General features: G+C 54.0%; 1 protein-coding gene and 3 non-coding genes across 4 annotated transcripts; all 4 read right to left on the reverse strand.

Annotated features, from left to right (window-relative positions):
- Nucleotides 1-6673: 6673 nt before the first annotated feature.
- Nucleotides 6674-11988, reverse strand: RPL3 (ribosomal protein L3). The gene is made up of 9 exons (XM_069102844.1): nt 11861-11988; nt 10339-10700; nt 9549-9684; nt 8481-8667; nt 8111-8271; nt 7736-7837; nt 7549-7644; nt 7131-7250; nt 6674-6771 (listed from the first exon to the last, which is right to left on the reverse strand). The coding sequence occupies exons 1-9, from the start codon at nt 11861-11863 to the stop codon at nt 6727-6729; spliced, it is 1212 nt and encodes a 403-aa protein (XP_068958945.1). The 5' UTR covers nt 11864-11988; the 3' UTR covers nt 6674-6726.
- Nucleotides 8344-8436, reverse strand: LOC138173068 (small nucleolar RNA U83B). Its single transcript, XR_011171316.1, has one exon. It is a non-coding gene; the product is annotated as a small nucleolar RNA U83B (small nucleolar RNA).
- LOC138173069 (small nucleolar RNA U82P) lies at nt 9685-9739 on the reverse strand. The gene has a single exon (XR_011171317.1). It is a non-coding gene; the product is annotated as a small nucleolar RNA U82P (small nucleolar RNA).
- LOC138173067 (small nucleolar RNA SNORD43) lies at nt 11326-11390 on the reverse strand. Its single transcript, XR_011171315.1, has one exon. It is a non-coding gene; the product is annotated as a small nucleolar RNA SNORD43 (small nucleolar RNA).
- Nucleotides 11989-14183: the final 2195 nt, after the last annotated feature.

Genomic DNA, 14183 nt, shown 5'->3' on the forward strand with positions numbered 1-14183 from the left:
TCTTCCTCCTCCTCTCTCTCTCTGTTTCTCTCTCTCTCTCTCTCTCTGTTTCTCTCTCTCTCTCTGTTTCTCTCTCTCTCTGTTTCTCTCTCTCTCTCTCTCTCTCTCTCTCTCTCTCTCTCTCACACACACACACACACACACACACACACACACACACACACACACACACACACACACCAGGGTCAGGGCAAGTTTCCGGAAGGAAGATTTGCCATGTGCCCCCCTGCTTTTCTCACTTCATCTTTCCTCTCTTGGCTTTGCAGAAGTCGCTGCGTCTGGGATTCCGTCTCTCCCTGCCTCACACAAGCACATCCAGCTCCCGAGTCCCTGGAAGCCTTGGCCCCTCCAGCAGAAGTGGGGGCATGTGAGGTGGGCCAGGCAGTGGCGAGAGCCCTGCACTGGGAGTCAGGAGACTCAGTGGCTTTTCCAGGCTCTGCTAATGCCACCTGCAGCAGCCTCAGGGGAGTGATTTGGGAAAACTAAAGGCTGGGACTTGAAGCCAGGCTGCCCCGACCCCAAGTCCAGTGTTTTCCGTGCTGTAAAATGAGAGGAAAGGGTAGGGTGCTGCCCTGACTCCCTCTCCATGTGTCATGGCTCAAAGGATAACGGATGATGGGGGCAGCTGGGTGGCACCACCCATGAGTCAGGAGGACCTGAGTTCAAATCTCACCTCAGACACCTATAAGCTGTGTGATCCTGGGCAAGTCACTTAACCCCAATTGCCTCCCCCAAAAAAAGAGAATGAATGGAAAAGTTCTTTGTAACTAAGGAGTACTATACAAATGAAGGAGCTGTTGGAGCCTTGTCCTTTTTCCACTTATGCCAACATCTACTCCCTGCCCCACCAAGGACCACAGCCTGGTGTAATCACTGACTTGGCCCATGTATCCTGAAGAGAGGACTCTCCTTTTTTTTTTATCCTGGCATTCAAGGCTCTTTGAAAAGTCTAGTCTGGGGATGGGGAACCTGCAGCCTCAAGGTCACATGTGGCTCCCCAGGTTCTCAAGTGCTGCCTTCTGACAGAATCCAAATGGATTCAGGCTGCAGGTTTCCCACCCCTGTCCTACCCCCCAGTCCCCAACATCATTTTCCTTGGAGGAACTCAATCTCCCAACTGAGAAGGGGGCCTGCTGTGGCCTCTGACCCAGGCTGGAAACAGAGATGGGGAGAAGAGGCCAGATCTCTGGCCGTTGGTGTGTCCGTGGGGGCTCCATGGGGTGTGACGGGCCCACTCTAGGTGGTCCCTAGCATGGCTGACTTGCCCAGGGCTCGGAATGCTCCTAGCAGCTGGTACACTGAGGTCAGTGTGTGCACAGAGGCACCATGGGGGCTGGTTCCTAGGGGCTGCTGTCTCCATGGGAGCCAGTGTGTCCTTGTGGCGGTGGAGGTGGCCTCACAGGAACTGGCCTGGGGCTATGGAGAATTGGGGAAGTCGGAGTGGGTCCTGACTATCTTTAGCATTTTCTCTCATGGCAGTTTTCCGATGACTGTGCTGGGGGGTGGGAGTGAAGGTCAGAGTGGGAGGGGGAGTTGGGGGAGAGTTCTCCAAAATCACATGAACTCCAGGAACTCAGAGGCCAGCTGCAGGCCCATAGCCAGAGGGCATTCTGGTGCTGGGATGTCCTGGGCCCAGTGGTCAGAGCAGGTTTAAGACAAGGAAAGGAGAGGAGGAAGCAGCTTTCTCCCCCCCTACTTCACCAAGAGTTCTAGAGCCTGAACTGGGAAAGGCCTGAGGATAGGGAATGTCAGAGCTGAGAGGGGCCCCTATGTTACACCTAAGAAAACTGGGTCCCCTGCACCCCCCACGTGACCCTGCTCCCCAGATGCACTCTGCAGCTCCAGTGCCCGGCCTAGCCCGACCAAGGCCCCTTTACCTGGCTCCCCAGGTCTCACTTTCTGGGGCCAGCCCCCCAGAGAGCTCTGGGAAACTCCGCTCCTTTTAAGGTTACAGAAGTTACCCCAGAGACCTCCTTGTTCTCACATGCTCAGAAATTTCATCAGATTTTTTTTTCTCTTTCAGGGAAGAATGGAATGAGGTCTGGAATGCCAGCCTGCACAGGTGATTCCTCTTTTGGGTGAATCCAGGGGAGCCAGCCTGGATCTCACTGTGCTGGGCAATGGGCCTAGGAGGGAATCCAGGACCAGGCAGACACTCCCCTCCCCAAGAGCCTTCTCCCTGGGGAGCTCTGGGACTGAGACATGTCCAAGTGCCAGACCCTGAACCCACCCTGGCCTCAGACTGAGCACTGAGATCTGTCTTCCTGAGGCATCCTCCCCGGCTCTGCATCTCCCCCAGTCAGTCCCTTCCTCACAGAACCAGACCCCCTCTGGCCAACCCCACCACCCCGCTCAGATGCAGTCACCCTTTCATTGGCCTCTCCCCACTGGGATGCACCCTGGCCAGCTGCCAAAGGGAAGGGGTCTTCCTAAGGGTCTGCTCTGGGAACATTTACCCTGGTCAATCGCTCAATACATCACCTTCAAAAACGAGGGACAAACAACGGTAACAACACATTAAATATTAACTCCTGGTCCTGGCATTCAAGGCCTTCTGCAGCCTGACTCTAACCTACTGGTCCAGTCTTAGCTCTCACTATTCACCCTTCACATACTCTGTGTTCCAGCCAAACCGAGTCACTCCTAGATTTAAAAATTTTTTTTAATTTTTTTTAAACCTGATTCTTTGTTCTCATCTGGCCCTCTCCTCATTGTCTCATGCCTGGAAGGGCCTGCCCCTCTCTATCCCATCTCCTTCGGTTGAAATCCCTCCCTTTCTTCGGTCATTAGGAACCACAGCCTCCAGGAAGCCTTCCTTGATTCCTTCCCCCTCTCATTTCTTCCATTCCTTGCCCTGGTCCCCTTCTCTGCACCTGCCCTGCTATGCCGTGTTTCATGGACATTTTCTTAGCCCTTGTGCTGTCCCCTTCTCGACTGTAAGCTCAGGCAAAGCTTGGTGGTGCCACAGATAGAGTGTGGATGGAAACCTGGAAGCAGGAAGACCTAGGCTCAAATCCAGCTTCAGACCTGTCCTGGCTGTGTGACCCTGGGAAAGTCACTTGACCCTATGTGCCTCAGTTTCCTCATCTGTAGAGTGAGCTGGAGAAGGAAATGGCAAAGCACTGCTGTATCTCTGTCAAGAAAACCCCAGATGGGGTCACAGAGAGCTAGATAGGCCTGAGCAACGACACATGGTGGTGATCATAGGGCCTGGGGTGTTGGAGGAGAGGTCTTTTCCAGCCTTGAAGCTCTCTATCAATGCTAGTTAGTGAAGTATTATTATTATTATTTCCCATGTAGCTGTGTATCAGATGTCAGAAGTCACAGGCTTGAGACCTGGCGTAGAAAGAGAATGGAAGTCAGACCATCTCAGAAGACCGCCAAGGGCGTCTAGTCCAGGCCACGCCCCAGCGAGCGGTCATCCCCCCTCTGCCTGGAGTCTTCTCCCCTCTGGCAGCCTCTTCCATTGGGAGACAGGTTAGACAGGTCTCCCTTACATGGAGATGACCCCCAGCTCCCTGCAGATGCCCGCTCCCATCCCCATCCCCACCAGACTATGCCCAGTTCTGAGACCAAAGCAAATAAAATGAATCCCTCTTCAAATACCTGGAGATCCTGTCCGTCTCCCCCTCTTCCCCTTTCAAGGCTTCCCTTCCTTAGGACAAACACCCTCAATGCCTTCATCAGTTTCTCATGTGGCCCAATCTCCTTGCTCAGCCTCCCCTGGGCATTTTTTTTTTTAAATATACAAAAAGGAATTTATTCAGGTTTAGCCATTCCCACTGGAAGCAGTGTGTCAGGAAAAGAGAAATTCTCACCTTATGCACGAGACATTTAACTCAGAACTAATCCCTGAAAAGATAGATTTGGGACCAACTCATAAAATCCAGTTTCAAATATCTCCAAAGGGACGAAGCATCTGAGGGTGTCTGCTATGGTGGTTAAAGAACAAAATACCATCAAAACAAAAGTCATATAAGCTTACAAGAAAGATGGCTTCTATCTGGACTTTGGCTAGGGACAGTAGCGGATGAATTTGGGTCTGCCTGAGTGACTGGATCCAAAGTGTAAACCCCCTTGCCCCTGCCTCTGCCCCAGGGGAGGCTATCATACCCAGGAGTCTGACCTTGGCCTGGGTCAGACTTTTTCTTCAGTGACTTGAATAATAGTATAGACAGCCTGGCCTCAGACTGGCAGATGGTGTAAGCTGGGCAGGACAGGCAATACAAGGCAGAGGACTGGCATCTCTGGACACATTTTAGCTTGCCGATGTCCTTCCTAAGACATGGTGTCCAGAGCTGACTGCATTACCAGACTGGGTCTGTCACTTGCCTTGTTCTGGACCAGAACCCACAGCCATACCCAGGACACACTGAGTGTCTGACAGGTGCAGACCCTCAGTGTCAGGCTGCCTAGGGCAGAGGTCAGGTGTAACACTGGACAGTTCCTCTGTCTCCTTTGTGGAGCACTGAGGGGATAGTGGGTGGTGTCTGGTGATACTGTGGGTATATCTGGGCATGGTGATGCCAAGGGGAGGCGGGCTGCCTCTTTCTGGCCCTGGGCATGGGGCTCCCACTTGCTAATCTTCACCCCTGGCATTCATCTCTCCTCCCCTTTGTAAGGTTTTTTGGTGTCTGTAATCATTCCTTCTTTATCTCCTCTTGGAATTCCTCCTTCCTTCCATCCCCCCAGCAACTAGTGCCCACCCTCCAAATGATCGTCTTTACCATCTAGCTGCTGCAGATGCGTATATGAGCACATTGTTCTGTAGTACTTTTGTGGGCTACAAGGCACTTTTGTGACCACCCTGTAAGACAGGTAGGTTCAGGCTTTACCCCCATTTTACAGGTGAGGATACTGAGGCCCAGAAAGGTGAAGTGACTTGGGCCCAAGGTCAAACAGGTCAAGTTCAGACCCCAAATCCAGTCTGGGGTCTCTTTTCCCTTCACCTGCCTGACTCCATTCCAGAGTCATGGACAGAGCTCTAAACTTAGAGCCAGAAGTACCTAAGATCAAATCCTTAGTATGACAGGTATGACCTTTATTTCCCCGGAGGGCCTCAATGTTCCTTAGCCTGAGGCAATTGAGGCAGGGAATGGTGGTCAGAAGACCTGAGTTCAAATTCTACTTGTGCCTAACAGCTCCTCTCCCATTGGGCTGTAGGGAGGATCAAATGAGGTCTCATAAAGACAGGGCCTGTGGCAGCTAAGATCCCTCCCAGATGCTAGCCTGGGATCCCTGCTCCAGGGTGGCAGATGCCAACTCTAGTCCCAGAATCTCGCACACGCCCACCCCCTGGTGGCCTGGGCCTGGCTCGCACTCCCAGCTGCTCTCCAAACACCAGATTGTCAGTTCCAGGACTGAAGTGTCAGACCTAGGACACCTCTCCAACAGGTATTATGCAATTGAGCTGGGGAGGGACCATAGAGGAAAGCCTGGGGGCAATGAGACTAATTAGGACTTATGAAAAATCCAAAGATCAAAGAAGCAGGCTTGGCTTGGTTGAAGGCAAAGGACCCTTTTCTACCAGGCCAGTTTTAAGATCAGCATGTGGGGCACCTTGGCCAGAGTGCAGATGGGCAGTGGGGAGGGCTGGGTGACAAAGTGAACCAGATTTACCAGTTTGGTAAATGCTACCAGGATTTAGCATGGTAAGCCCTAAGTTACCATAGAAGTGTCAGGTCTAAATATGATAGGACTACCACCCTGGAAGCCTATCATGCTGCTGAGGGTCACTCCCATCTGCAGCAGTCAGTACTTTTGTCCCACAGGGGAATCCCCATACAAAGCCAGGATTAAACTCCAAGGCTGGGGGGTTTAAGGGCCCAAACCAACCTCTAATCTAGACCACAGAGCAATCAGTTATCTTGCTGCTTGCTGTAACCCAACACAAACTGTTCCTCACAGCCCAAAGTTGTCCCTTCTTGTCCTCGTTTCTTTGGGGGCAGATTTCATGGGCAACATGGACACCCTCCTAGCACGGATGGACAGACCACTGGTTTCACAGCTACCTGGTGTCCAAAAGCAAGATGCTCAATCTCTGGGACTCTCCCCTCACATTTACAAAAGGCTGGCCAATCCTACCTACCCTATGAATAATCCTAACTGCTAGGGACCATCAAGTGAATGACACCAGTTACTCCCATGGATGACAGATAAACACTGGGCTCTTGAATAAGCTTGATGGATGAGGCTTTCTCCAACAGAATCTGAGCTCAAGTCAAGGCCAACCCCTCAAGTGTAGGTTGTTTCAGTCATGTCTGCCTGTGACCCTGCTGTCTGAGACACTCCTCCAGCTTATTTTCCAGGCGAGGAAACTGAGGCAGACAGGGTAAGTGTAAGGGCAAGCCCAGGGTCACACAGAATGTGTCTTGAGGTCAGACCTGACTTCAGGCTCAGCACTATCTGTGCCCAGCTATCTGCCCCCAAAACCTTTCAATGACGACCTGCTTATATGGTAAAGGGCAGAACCTTCACAGGATTTCTTCCCCCTCATTCATCTTCCCACTTTTCACCCCTTTCCTGACCTCACCTTGGCCCAGTACCTAGAACTGCTGGGAGAATACTCCAGATTAAATGCCAATCTCCCCACGGCCCCGCCTCCCTGGCACCCACTTGGAGGCCCAGATATTTAACTCAATCTCCCTGAAAGACATTCCAATCCAAAGCCAGATAATTTTGAAAATTTTATTGTGAATCCACCAGCTCCACATTGATCTGCAAAAATTAGGCAGCTTCTTCTTTCGCGACACGGTCTTTTTTCAGTGGTCCCTGTAAGAAGAGCCAGCATCCTGGTTAGTACCCAGAAGGCTGAAGCAGTCCCTGGGCCTGGCTCAAAGGCTGCCTAGCACACCCACCTGCACCCCAAGGGGAGGTGAGACCTGGGCAGGCAGGACAGGACCACTCCCTGACCTACTTTCTACACAATGGACCTCAGCCCTGAGGTTCTAAAGAACCTGCAGCCCCTTCACTTAGCCTGGCCTGGGTCAAATGCTCCAAAAGCACTGGAATCCCCAAGTCTGGGGGGATGTGTGAGACTCACCCTCTCCAGGGCCCACAAACCAAGCCCCTCCTCTGCTCTGAGATCTGTGTGCCCCCAGGTAACCAGGGCAGGGTGGGAGAAGACTCACCATGAAAGCTTTCTTCTCCTCCACGGTCTGGAAGCGACCGTGACCAAATTTGGAGGTGGTGTCGATGAACTTCAGGTCGATCTTCTCCAGGGCACGACGTTTGGTCTGTACCAGCAGAGACTGTAGAGCAAACAGGAAAGGACTGCAACCAATTCTGAATCTGAGCCATCAGGGAGCTCACAACCCAGAGACGCGGAGCCCTGAGGTCAGCAAGACCCCGGACACTGACAAGTGACCTTGGATGGGTCATTTCAGCCACCTGTTCCCTGACTTGTAAAATGAGGACAGCCTGCCATACAGCAGGGGCTTAATGTGCCCTTCATTCTGTCAGGAAGGGTTGGGCAGCCTGTTCACGGTGTGTGGAACAGCAAGAACCCTTAAACTCTCCCCAACATCTGAGGTCAGCCTAACCGCTCACCTTCCGCAGGGTGAGGACACGCTTCTTGGTCCCAACGACACAGCCTTTCAGCATGACAAAGTCATTGGTCACTTCACCATAGTGGACGAAGCCTCCCTGGGCAAAGAAGAGGGCTGGTGAGGAAGCATGCTCTGGGAGTCCCCCCAGGACTCTGTGCCAGCCGGGGCCGGGGCGCCCAAGCACTCACCAGAGGGTTAATGCTCTTGTCAGACAGATCGTAATCAGTGGACGCATTGTTTTTGATCAGCTTGCCATCCTTGATCTGGTAGCCCTGGCCGATCTTGTAGATCTGCAAGTAAGACAGAGCGGGCATCAGGAGATGCCACGGCCATGTGTCCTCTGGCAGAACTGCCCAGGGGCGTGTGAGCAGAGGCCACCAATGGCTGCCACCTGGGCTGTGCACCGCCAAGGATTTCTGGAGAGCGGAGACCGAGCCTGCGTACCGCAGCCTCTGCCCACCAGGCTGAGCCCTTCTTCCAGAAGCTGGAGGGTCCGAGGCCACACCACGGGGCTGCGGGGCAGGGAGAGCATTTGCAGGAGCCAAGCGTTGGTAAACACTCACCTTCTTGTTGATCTCGGTGCGATGGTGGTAGCCCTTCTGACCAGCTCGAGCCACAGAGAAGGCCACGCGGGCAGGATGCCAAGCTCCAATGCACGCCACCTTACGCAGGCCTCGGTGGGTTTTTCGGGGCAGTTTCTTCGTGTGCCAGCGGCTGGTGACACCTAGAGAGAGGACGTGACCCTTGGGATGCTCTGCCCTTTCCCTCCCCATGTGGGATTCCACATGACCACAGGGCTGTTCTCAGAAGGAAGGCAGCATGGAACATCTCCTCATGAGGCTCGGGCGCTGTGCCCAGCGCACATTCCACAGCTTCATCACCGAACAAGGTTTAAGGCCTCACCCCCCCACAGGGCTGCACACAAGAGCTCACCTTTGTAGCCCTTCCCCTTGGTCACTCCAATGACGTCAATCATCTCATCCTGCCCAAACACGGTGGACACGGGCACCTGCTGCTCCAGCTTCTCCCGGGCCCAGTCCAGCTTCTCAGCCACACTGCCGCCATTCACCTGGATCTCCATCAGGTGGGACTTCTTCTGCCTCAGAGGCAGCAGGCGCATCTGCAGGAAGGAGCAAGGTGGCCAGCCTTGTCAAAGCTGAGATCTAAAGCTTTCACAAAAGGATCACACTGAAATGTGAAATGTGTGTTCGAGAGCCCAGACTAAGAAACACACCCCTCCCTATCAGGGAGGTTAGCTTCTACGGCAGACAGTTCAAATCCCTTGCCCTAACTATGCCCTCAGCACCGAGCCGTGCCTGGCACAGCCCCAAGGTGTCCATGCTCACCAACTGAGCCCAGACTCCAAGCAGATGGTCTTTAAGACTGAGAAGAGGCCTCAGAGACCATTAACCAGCTAAGGGACCTTGTGAGAGGAGCCGTGGTTCTGGGGGACACCTACACTGTTGAATTAGGGGGCCAGGGCTGGTCACTCAGGATTCATTAACATAGACCATTTCTAGAATCTTTTCATCTGGAGGTCAAATCTCAATCCCTTTTCCCCACCTGAAGGGGAAAAGACTCCCTGCTAGGCAGGAAAGACAATGACAATTCTTCCCAGGATTATGAAAAGCAGGTCTCTCATTGAATACAAGATGTGCCAATGATCTAGCGTCCCTAGCTCTTTATAGCAATGTTTCAAGGCTAAATCCAGGTCCAGGAAGGACAAGTCAATAACACCGTCACACCATTTCTACTTTTGAGTGATTCAGAAAATTCTGGAGCCTTTCCTTACCTTAGGTAAGGAATTACCTTTATGGCCCCAAACCAGGTCACTCCTCAGATCTGGCCCCAACCCCAGGCTGCTGGTGCTAAGAAACAACTGCTATGGCCTCTCTGCAGTGGTTGTCAACAAGCCCCCTTAAATGCAGCACCACAGGGGGCAGAGGGAGGCAGAGGCCAAGGCCAGGCCCCGGGCCACAGCGCCCTCTGCTAAGCACTCACCTGGGTGTGGGCAATGACGCGGATCACCTGGCAGTACTTCTTCATGCTGCTGAAGTCTTTCTCCAGCTGCTTTTTGCCATCATCGTCCTGCCACTTCTTGCAGTACTTGGTGAAGGCCTTCTTCTTGGACTTATGCCTTCAGGAGCAGAGCAGAGTGGGGAAGGGGATGGGGGGCAGCCCTTCATCAGCACCATGGGGCAGTGGGCTGAGCGGAAGATGCCGCGCCCTCCCAGGCTGAGGCTCATTGCTGGCTTCTAAGGATCCCTTTCCACCAGCAAGCGGAGCCTGGAGCTCATCGGACGTGGCCGAGCGGAGCTGACGCAGGGTGATCCAAGTTAGGTAAAACAGAGGCACACGGTACATTTAGCACTCACCAGGCCCCACAGGAAGGCCCTCCCATCACAGGAGATGCAGCATTAAGTGGCTGCAACCCATGGCCTGCTCTGCCCAGAGAGTCAAAATAGTCACCGAGCTCACTTCTAGGGCAGGGACTGGCCAACTCTCCCTCCCAGAGAAGGGAAATGACTCAGCCATGGTGACCAAGTTAGAGGAAGCCCTCCTCTCTCCTCAAACTCCAGGGCTCTTCCCACCCCCACCTGTGTGGAGCTCTACCCCACAGAAAGAGCTTGGGCATCATCACTAATAGTCACGTGTAGAACCACAAGCCCTGGTTCATCCACAATTTACCAGCAGCCATTTTCTACACCTCCAGGCAGCGGGTCCACCCCCCATCTCAAGGGCCCCCGTTTCCCACTGGCCAAGAGGTCAGGGAGTGAGGACCCTCACTTACCAGTTCTTATAGAACCGCCTCTTACACTCATCACTGATGTGCTCAGCAAAGATGGTTTTGAAGCTACGCAGGCCACGGGGGGTCTGCACGTAGCCCACGATGCCTACAATGACCATGGGGGGCGTCTCCACAATGGTGACGGCCTCCACCACTTCCTTCTTGTTGACCTTCGAGCCAGGCCTGTCCACCTCCCGCACGATGTGGGTCATGCCAGCCTTATAGCCCAGGAAGGCTGTCAGGTGGATGGGCTTGGTGGGGTCATCTTTGGGGAAGCTCTTCACCTTTCCCCGGTGCCTGCTGCTTCTCTTTCGAGGCAGGAAGCCCAGAGACCCATGCCTGGGAGCCGAGAACTTCCTGTGGGACTAGAAGAAAGGAGCCCAGTGAGCTGAAGGGGCATCAGCACAAGCACCCTGTGAACCAAGCCTCCCCCGGCAGGGCCCTGCAGGGCAGACAGAGCCTTAGCTGAGGAGTTACTGAACATTCCTTACAGGGGGTCCCCAAAAGTGCTGCTGGCAGTGAAGTTACAGGTAAGAGCACATGAGCCGGCCTCCAAAGGGCACCAGCCTGTGTACCAGAGGCAGCTACTCACTTGTTTGAGCCCAAAGGCGACCTCAGACCCTCTCTAGCTGTGTGACCCTGTTCAAGTCACTTCACCCTGTTTACTTCCCTCCCCCAGATATAAAAGGAACTGGAAAAGAAAATGGCAAACCAGCATCTGGGTCAGCAGAGTTAGGCAGGACTGTCTGTACCACCTGTGCAGACAGAAGGCACAGAAAGCCTCCAGATTGCTTAAATGGATTTAAAAGCCAGTGTTGGCAAGAAGCCAAGGATCGGAGCGGGAATCGCATCACATCTGCCGTGCCCGAGTCACGAAGGCAAAGGGGGGACAAATTCACGGCTGCGTCATGGCGGGGACACGGGGGCCTCCGAGCCCTGCGCCCCCCCCATCTCCTGCACCAGCCAGGCCACGCCTCGCCCCCGCAGGCCCCCATCAGAACATGACACTCAGCAGCGTGCTCTCTGTCCGCCCGTCATGAGCTTCATCACTCGGAGCCTGCGGAGGGAGAGGCCCGGCCTGGTCTGATCTGGGCCTGCAGCAGTCACTGGGCTCGAACAAGCCCCTCCCCGCCCCAGGCCGCGGCGGCTACTAGGAGGCAGCCTGGCCTGGGGCAGCAAGCCCTGGCTGCACGCGGAGAGCCCTGGGCTCCAGGTCCTGGCTCGTGCCGCTCCCGGCTCACTCGCGCTCACGTGGCCTGCCTAGCTCCAGAGACACACGCGGGCCGCATCGAGGCGCATGTGCTGAGGCGGGCGGCCGCAGAGCCGGCGGCCTAGGCCGCCATTGGCGCGTGTGATCGCCCTGAAGGCGCGAGCCCAGGAATGACGCCAGCGTCGGGCGCTGACAGGCCTCTGCTCCCCGCCGGCAGGGCCCGAGGGCAGCCCGAACCGCGATGGCTGCGATATGCTTCGGATGGAGCGCGCTCCCCTCCCCTCGCTGTCCCGGGACGGCCATGACAGTACGTACCATGTTGCCACCGCTGCCCCTACGCCTGCCACCGAGGCGGATTGGAAGAGAGCGGCAAGCGTGGGGCCCGCGGTATAAAAGGCCTCGCGAAGCCCCTCCCCTTCCGGCGCGCGAGCGCGCCTGCGGGCCCAAGCACGCCCTGTGCGCATGCTCCGCGCACGCGCACTCTCTGGCCTTAAGAGTGACGTCAACTGTTTTCTTCAGAAAGGAAAAAAGTGCGGCGGCTGCGGAGGAAATACGTGTTCCAGAGGGGAGGACCTACGGGAACGGGCGCTGGCCAAATTTAGTGTTGTGCGTTCTTGGGCTAGCTAGTGTCTAATGAACTCCTTGCTTTCCGTCTCGCAAACGTTGATGACGCCCTTCACTGTGTGCTTGCCGAGCGTGCAGGCCAAGCGCCGTTTACACCTTCCCCGACGCCCCTTGCCGCACCCACCCTCTCCTGCCGATTAGGTCTGAGCTCGTTCAGTGCTGCCTTTCCAGGGCTCAACGCAGTGCCAGCTTCCAGCGGGCGCCTACTAAGTGTTTGCTGCTCCGGAGGGAAGGTTCGACTGGGAATCTGACAAAACAGCGATAGCTGCCCTCTTCTGGCCCGGAATCTCACGGGGGCTGCCATTCTTATCCAGAGGCGGCTATACATTGGGCGCCTAATAAATGCTGCTCCTCCCCCATCTCCGCCCGGCCAGGCACCAAACGGAGCGCGCCCCTCCCCCATCCCGGCCCGGCCTGGCACCAAACGGAGCGCGCCCCCTCCCCCATCCTGCAGCAGGGGAAAGGAATCTCCGGGGTCACCAACCTGCTCCAAGCAATGTCGCTCACCAGTAGGCTTCAGTGATGAGGCAGCCCAGGCCGCTCTGGCACAGGTTTAGTTTGGGGGATCCCACCATGGACAGCGTGGCATACTGGGGAAAGCACTGACCTTGGAGGCCAGAGACCCAGATTGAATTTCTGACTCCAAAACCTATTAGTTGGGTGACCCTTGCCAAGTCCCTTAGCTGGCCTCAGCCCCTCATCTATAAATAGATGAAATAATAATATTTAGACCACCTGTCTCATGTGGTGGTTTTATGGCAAAAAGTTTGCTAACTTTGAAGTTTTGCATAAGAACGATTTATTATTATCTGAAATATTTCCTCAAATAGTAATTTGAAATGATTATCTTGACTTCTCTAATCAGGAAAGGGCTAGGGTTTAAATCTCAACTGTATCAACTAGGGATCTGACTGTGGTCAAACCATCAGCCTCAAGTCCCTCATTCAGATGGGCTTCCCTTTCTAAAAACAGGACATGGAAAGAGTAGAAGACGATGCGCAGGTGTTCAGAAAACAGCTGCGTTATTTACCTTTGCATGAAGCTGGGTCAGGGTCTGGGCTGTGTTGGCGTTCGGGGTGTCGGCAATTCCAGGAATCACAGAGTTTTCCATTGGAAGGAACTTTAGAGAAAATCTCCAATCCTCTCATTTTCCATTTAGAGAAACTGAGGCCCAGAGCTCTGTGGCTTACCTGAAGTTATCACAATAATAACCACAACTCCTATTTACAGAATAAGGTTTGCAGAACAATTTACAAATATTATCTTGTCTGATAATAATAACAATAGCCATGCTTACTATTTGTCAGGCACTGTGCTAAGCACTTTTTATAATTATTATCCAGTGTTACAGATGAGGAAACCGAGACAAACAGGGTCACACAGCTAGGAAGTGTCTGAGGCTGGATTTGAACTCAGCCTTTCCTGATTACAAGGTCAGTATCAGATACTGAACTAGAACCCCATTCACCAACTTTCAGGGGTGATGCCCACCCCTGAAACAATGGGACCCTGAATCCCTTGGCCTATTGGTATGGAACTCTCTGCTCATTGGAGGAGATCAATGCCTGCCCCTATGTGAGGGCTGGGATCCAGATGGGGAGATGAGAGTCTGGCTCTCTTGGGGCTTGCTTTGAATTGCTGAAGTTTCCTTGGGCTCCTTGGTTTCTGCAATTACTTCAGGCATGCCTGACTTCTGGCTTCCGGAGAGAAGATGGACAATGGCAATCTGACTTCAAGTTGCTAAAGGGAGAATAAGGCTCTGGAAAGAAGCTGATTCCATGGGGACCTAGCAAACTCCAACACCTTCCTGTCCCCAGCCTGCTTCATGTGAGACTTCAGGGAAGTGTCCCTGGGGTAAGACCTGAGACTCTGACTCTCTCTCTCCCTCCCCCCATCTGAGAGTTTGGATCCACCTGAAGTTTGGATTCAGTCAAAGGTCTGCACTTGAGGACCTAGAGGCCCACCTTCGACCTCGAGGCTGCAGGTTTCCCACCCCAACCTACACTAATGATAT

Source organism: Petaurus breviceps, unplaced genomic scaffold, assembly GCF_028583685.1.
Source record: "Petaurus breviceps papuanus isolate PSGF00001 unplaced genomic scaffold, PetGlider_PUasm1.0 558, whole genome shotgun sequence".
Classification (NCBI taxonomy): Eukaryota; Metazoa; Chordata; class Mammalia; order Diprotodontia; family Petauridae; genus Petaurus; species Petaurus breviceps.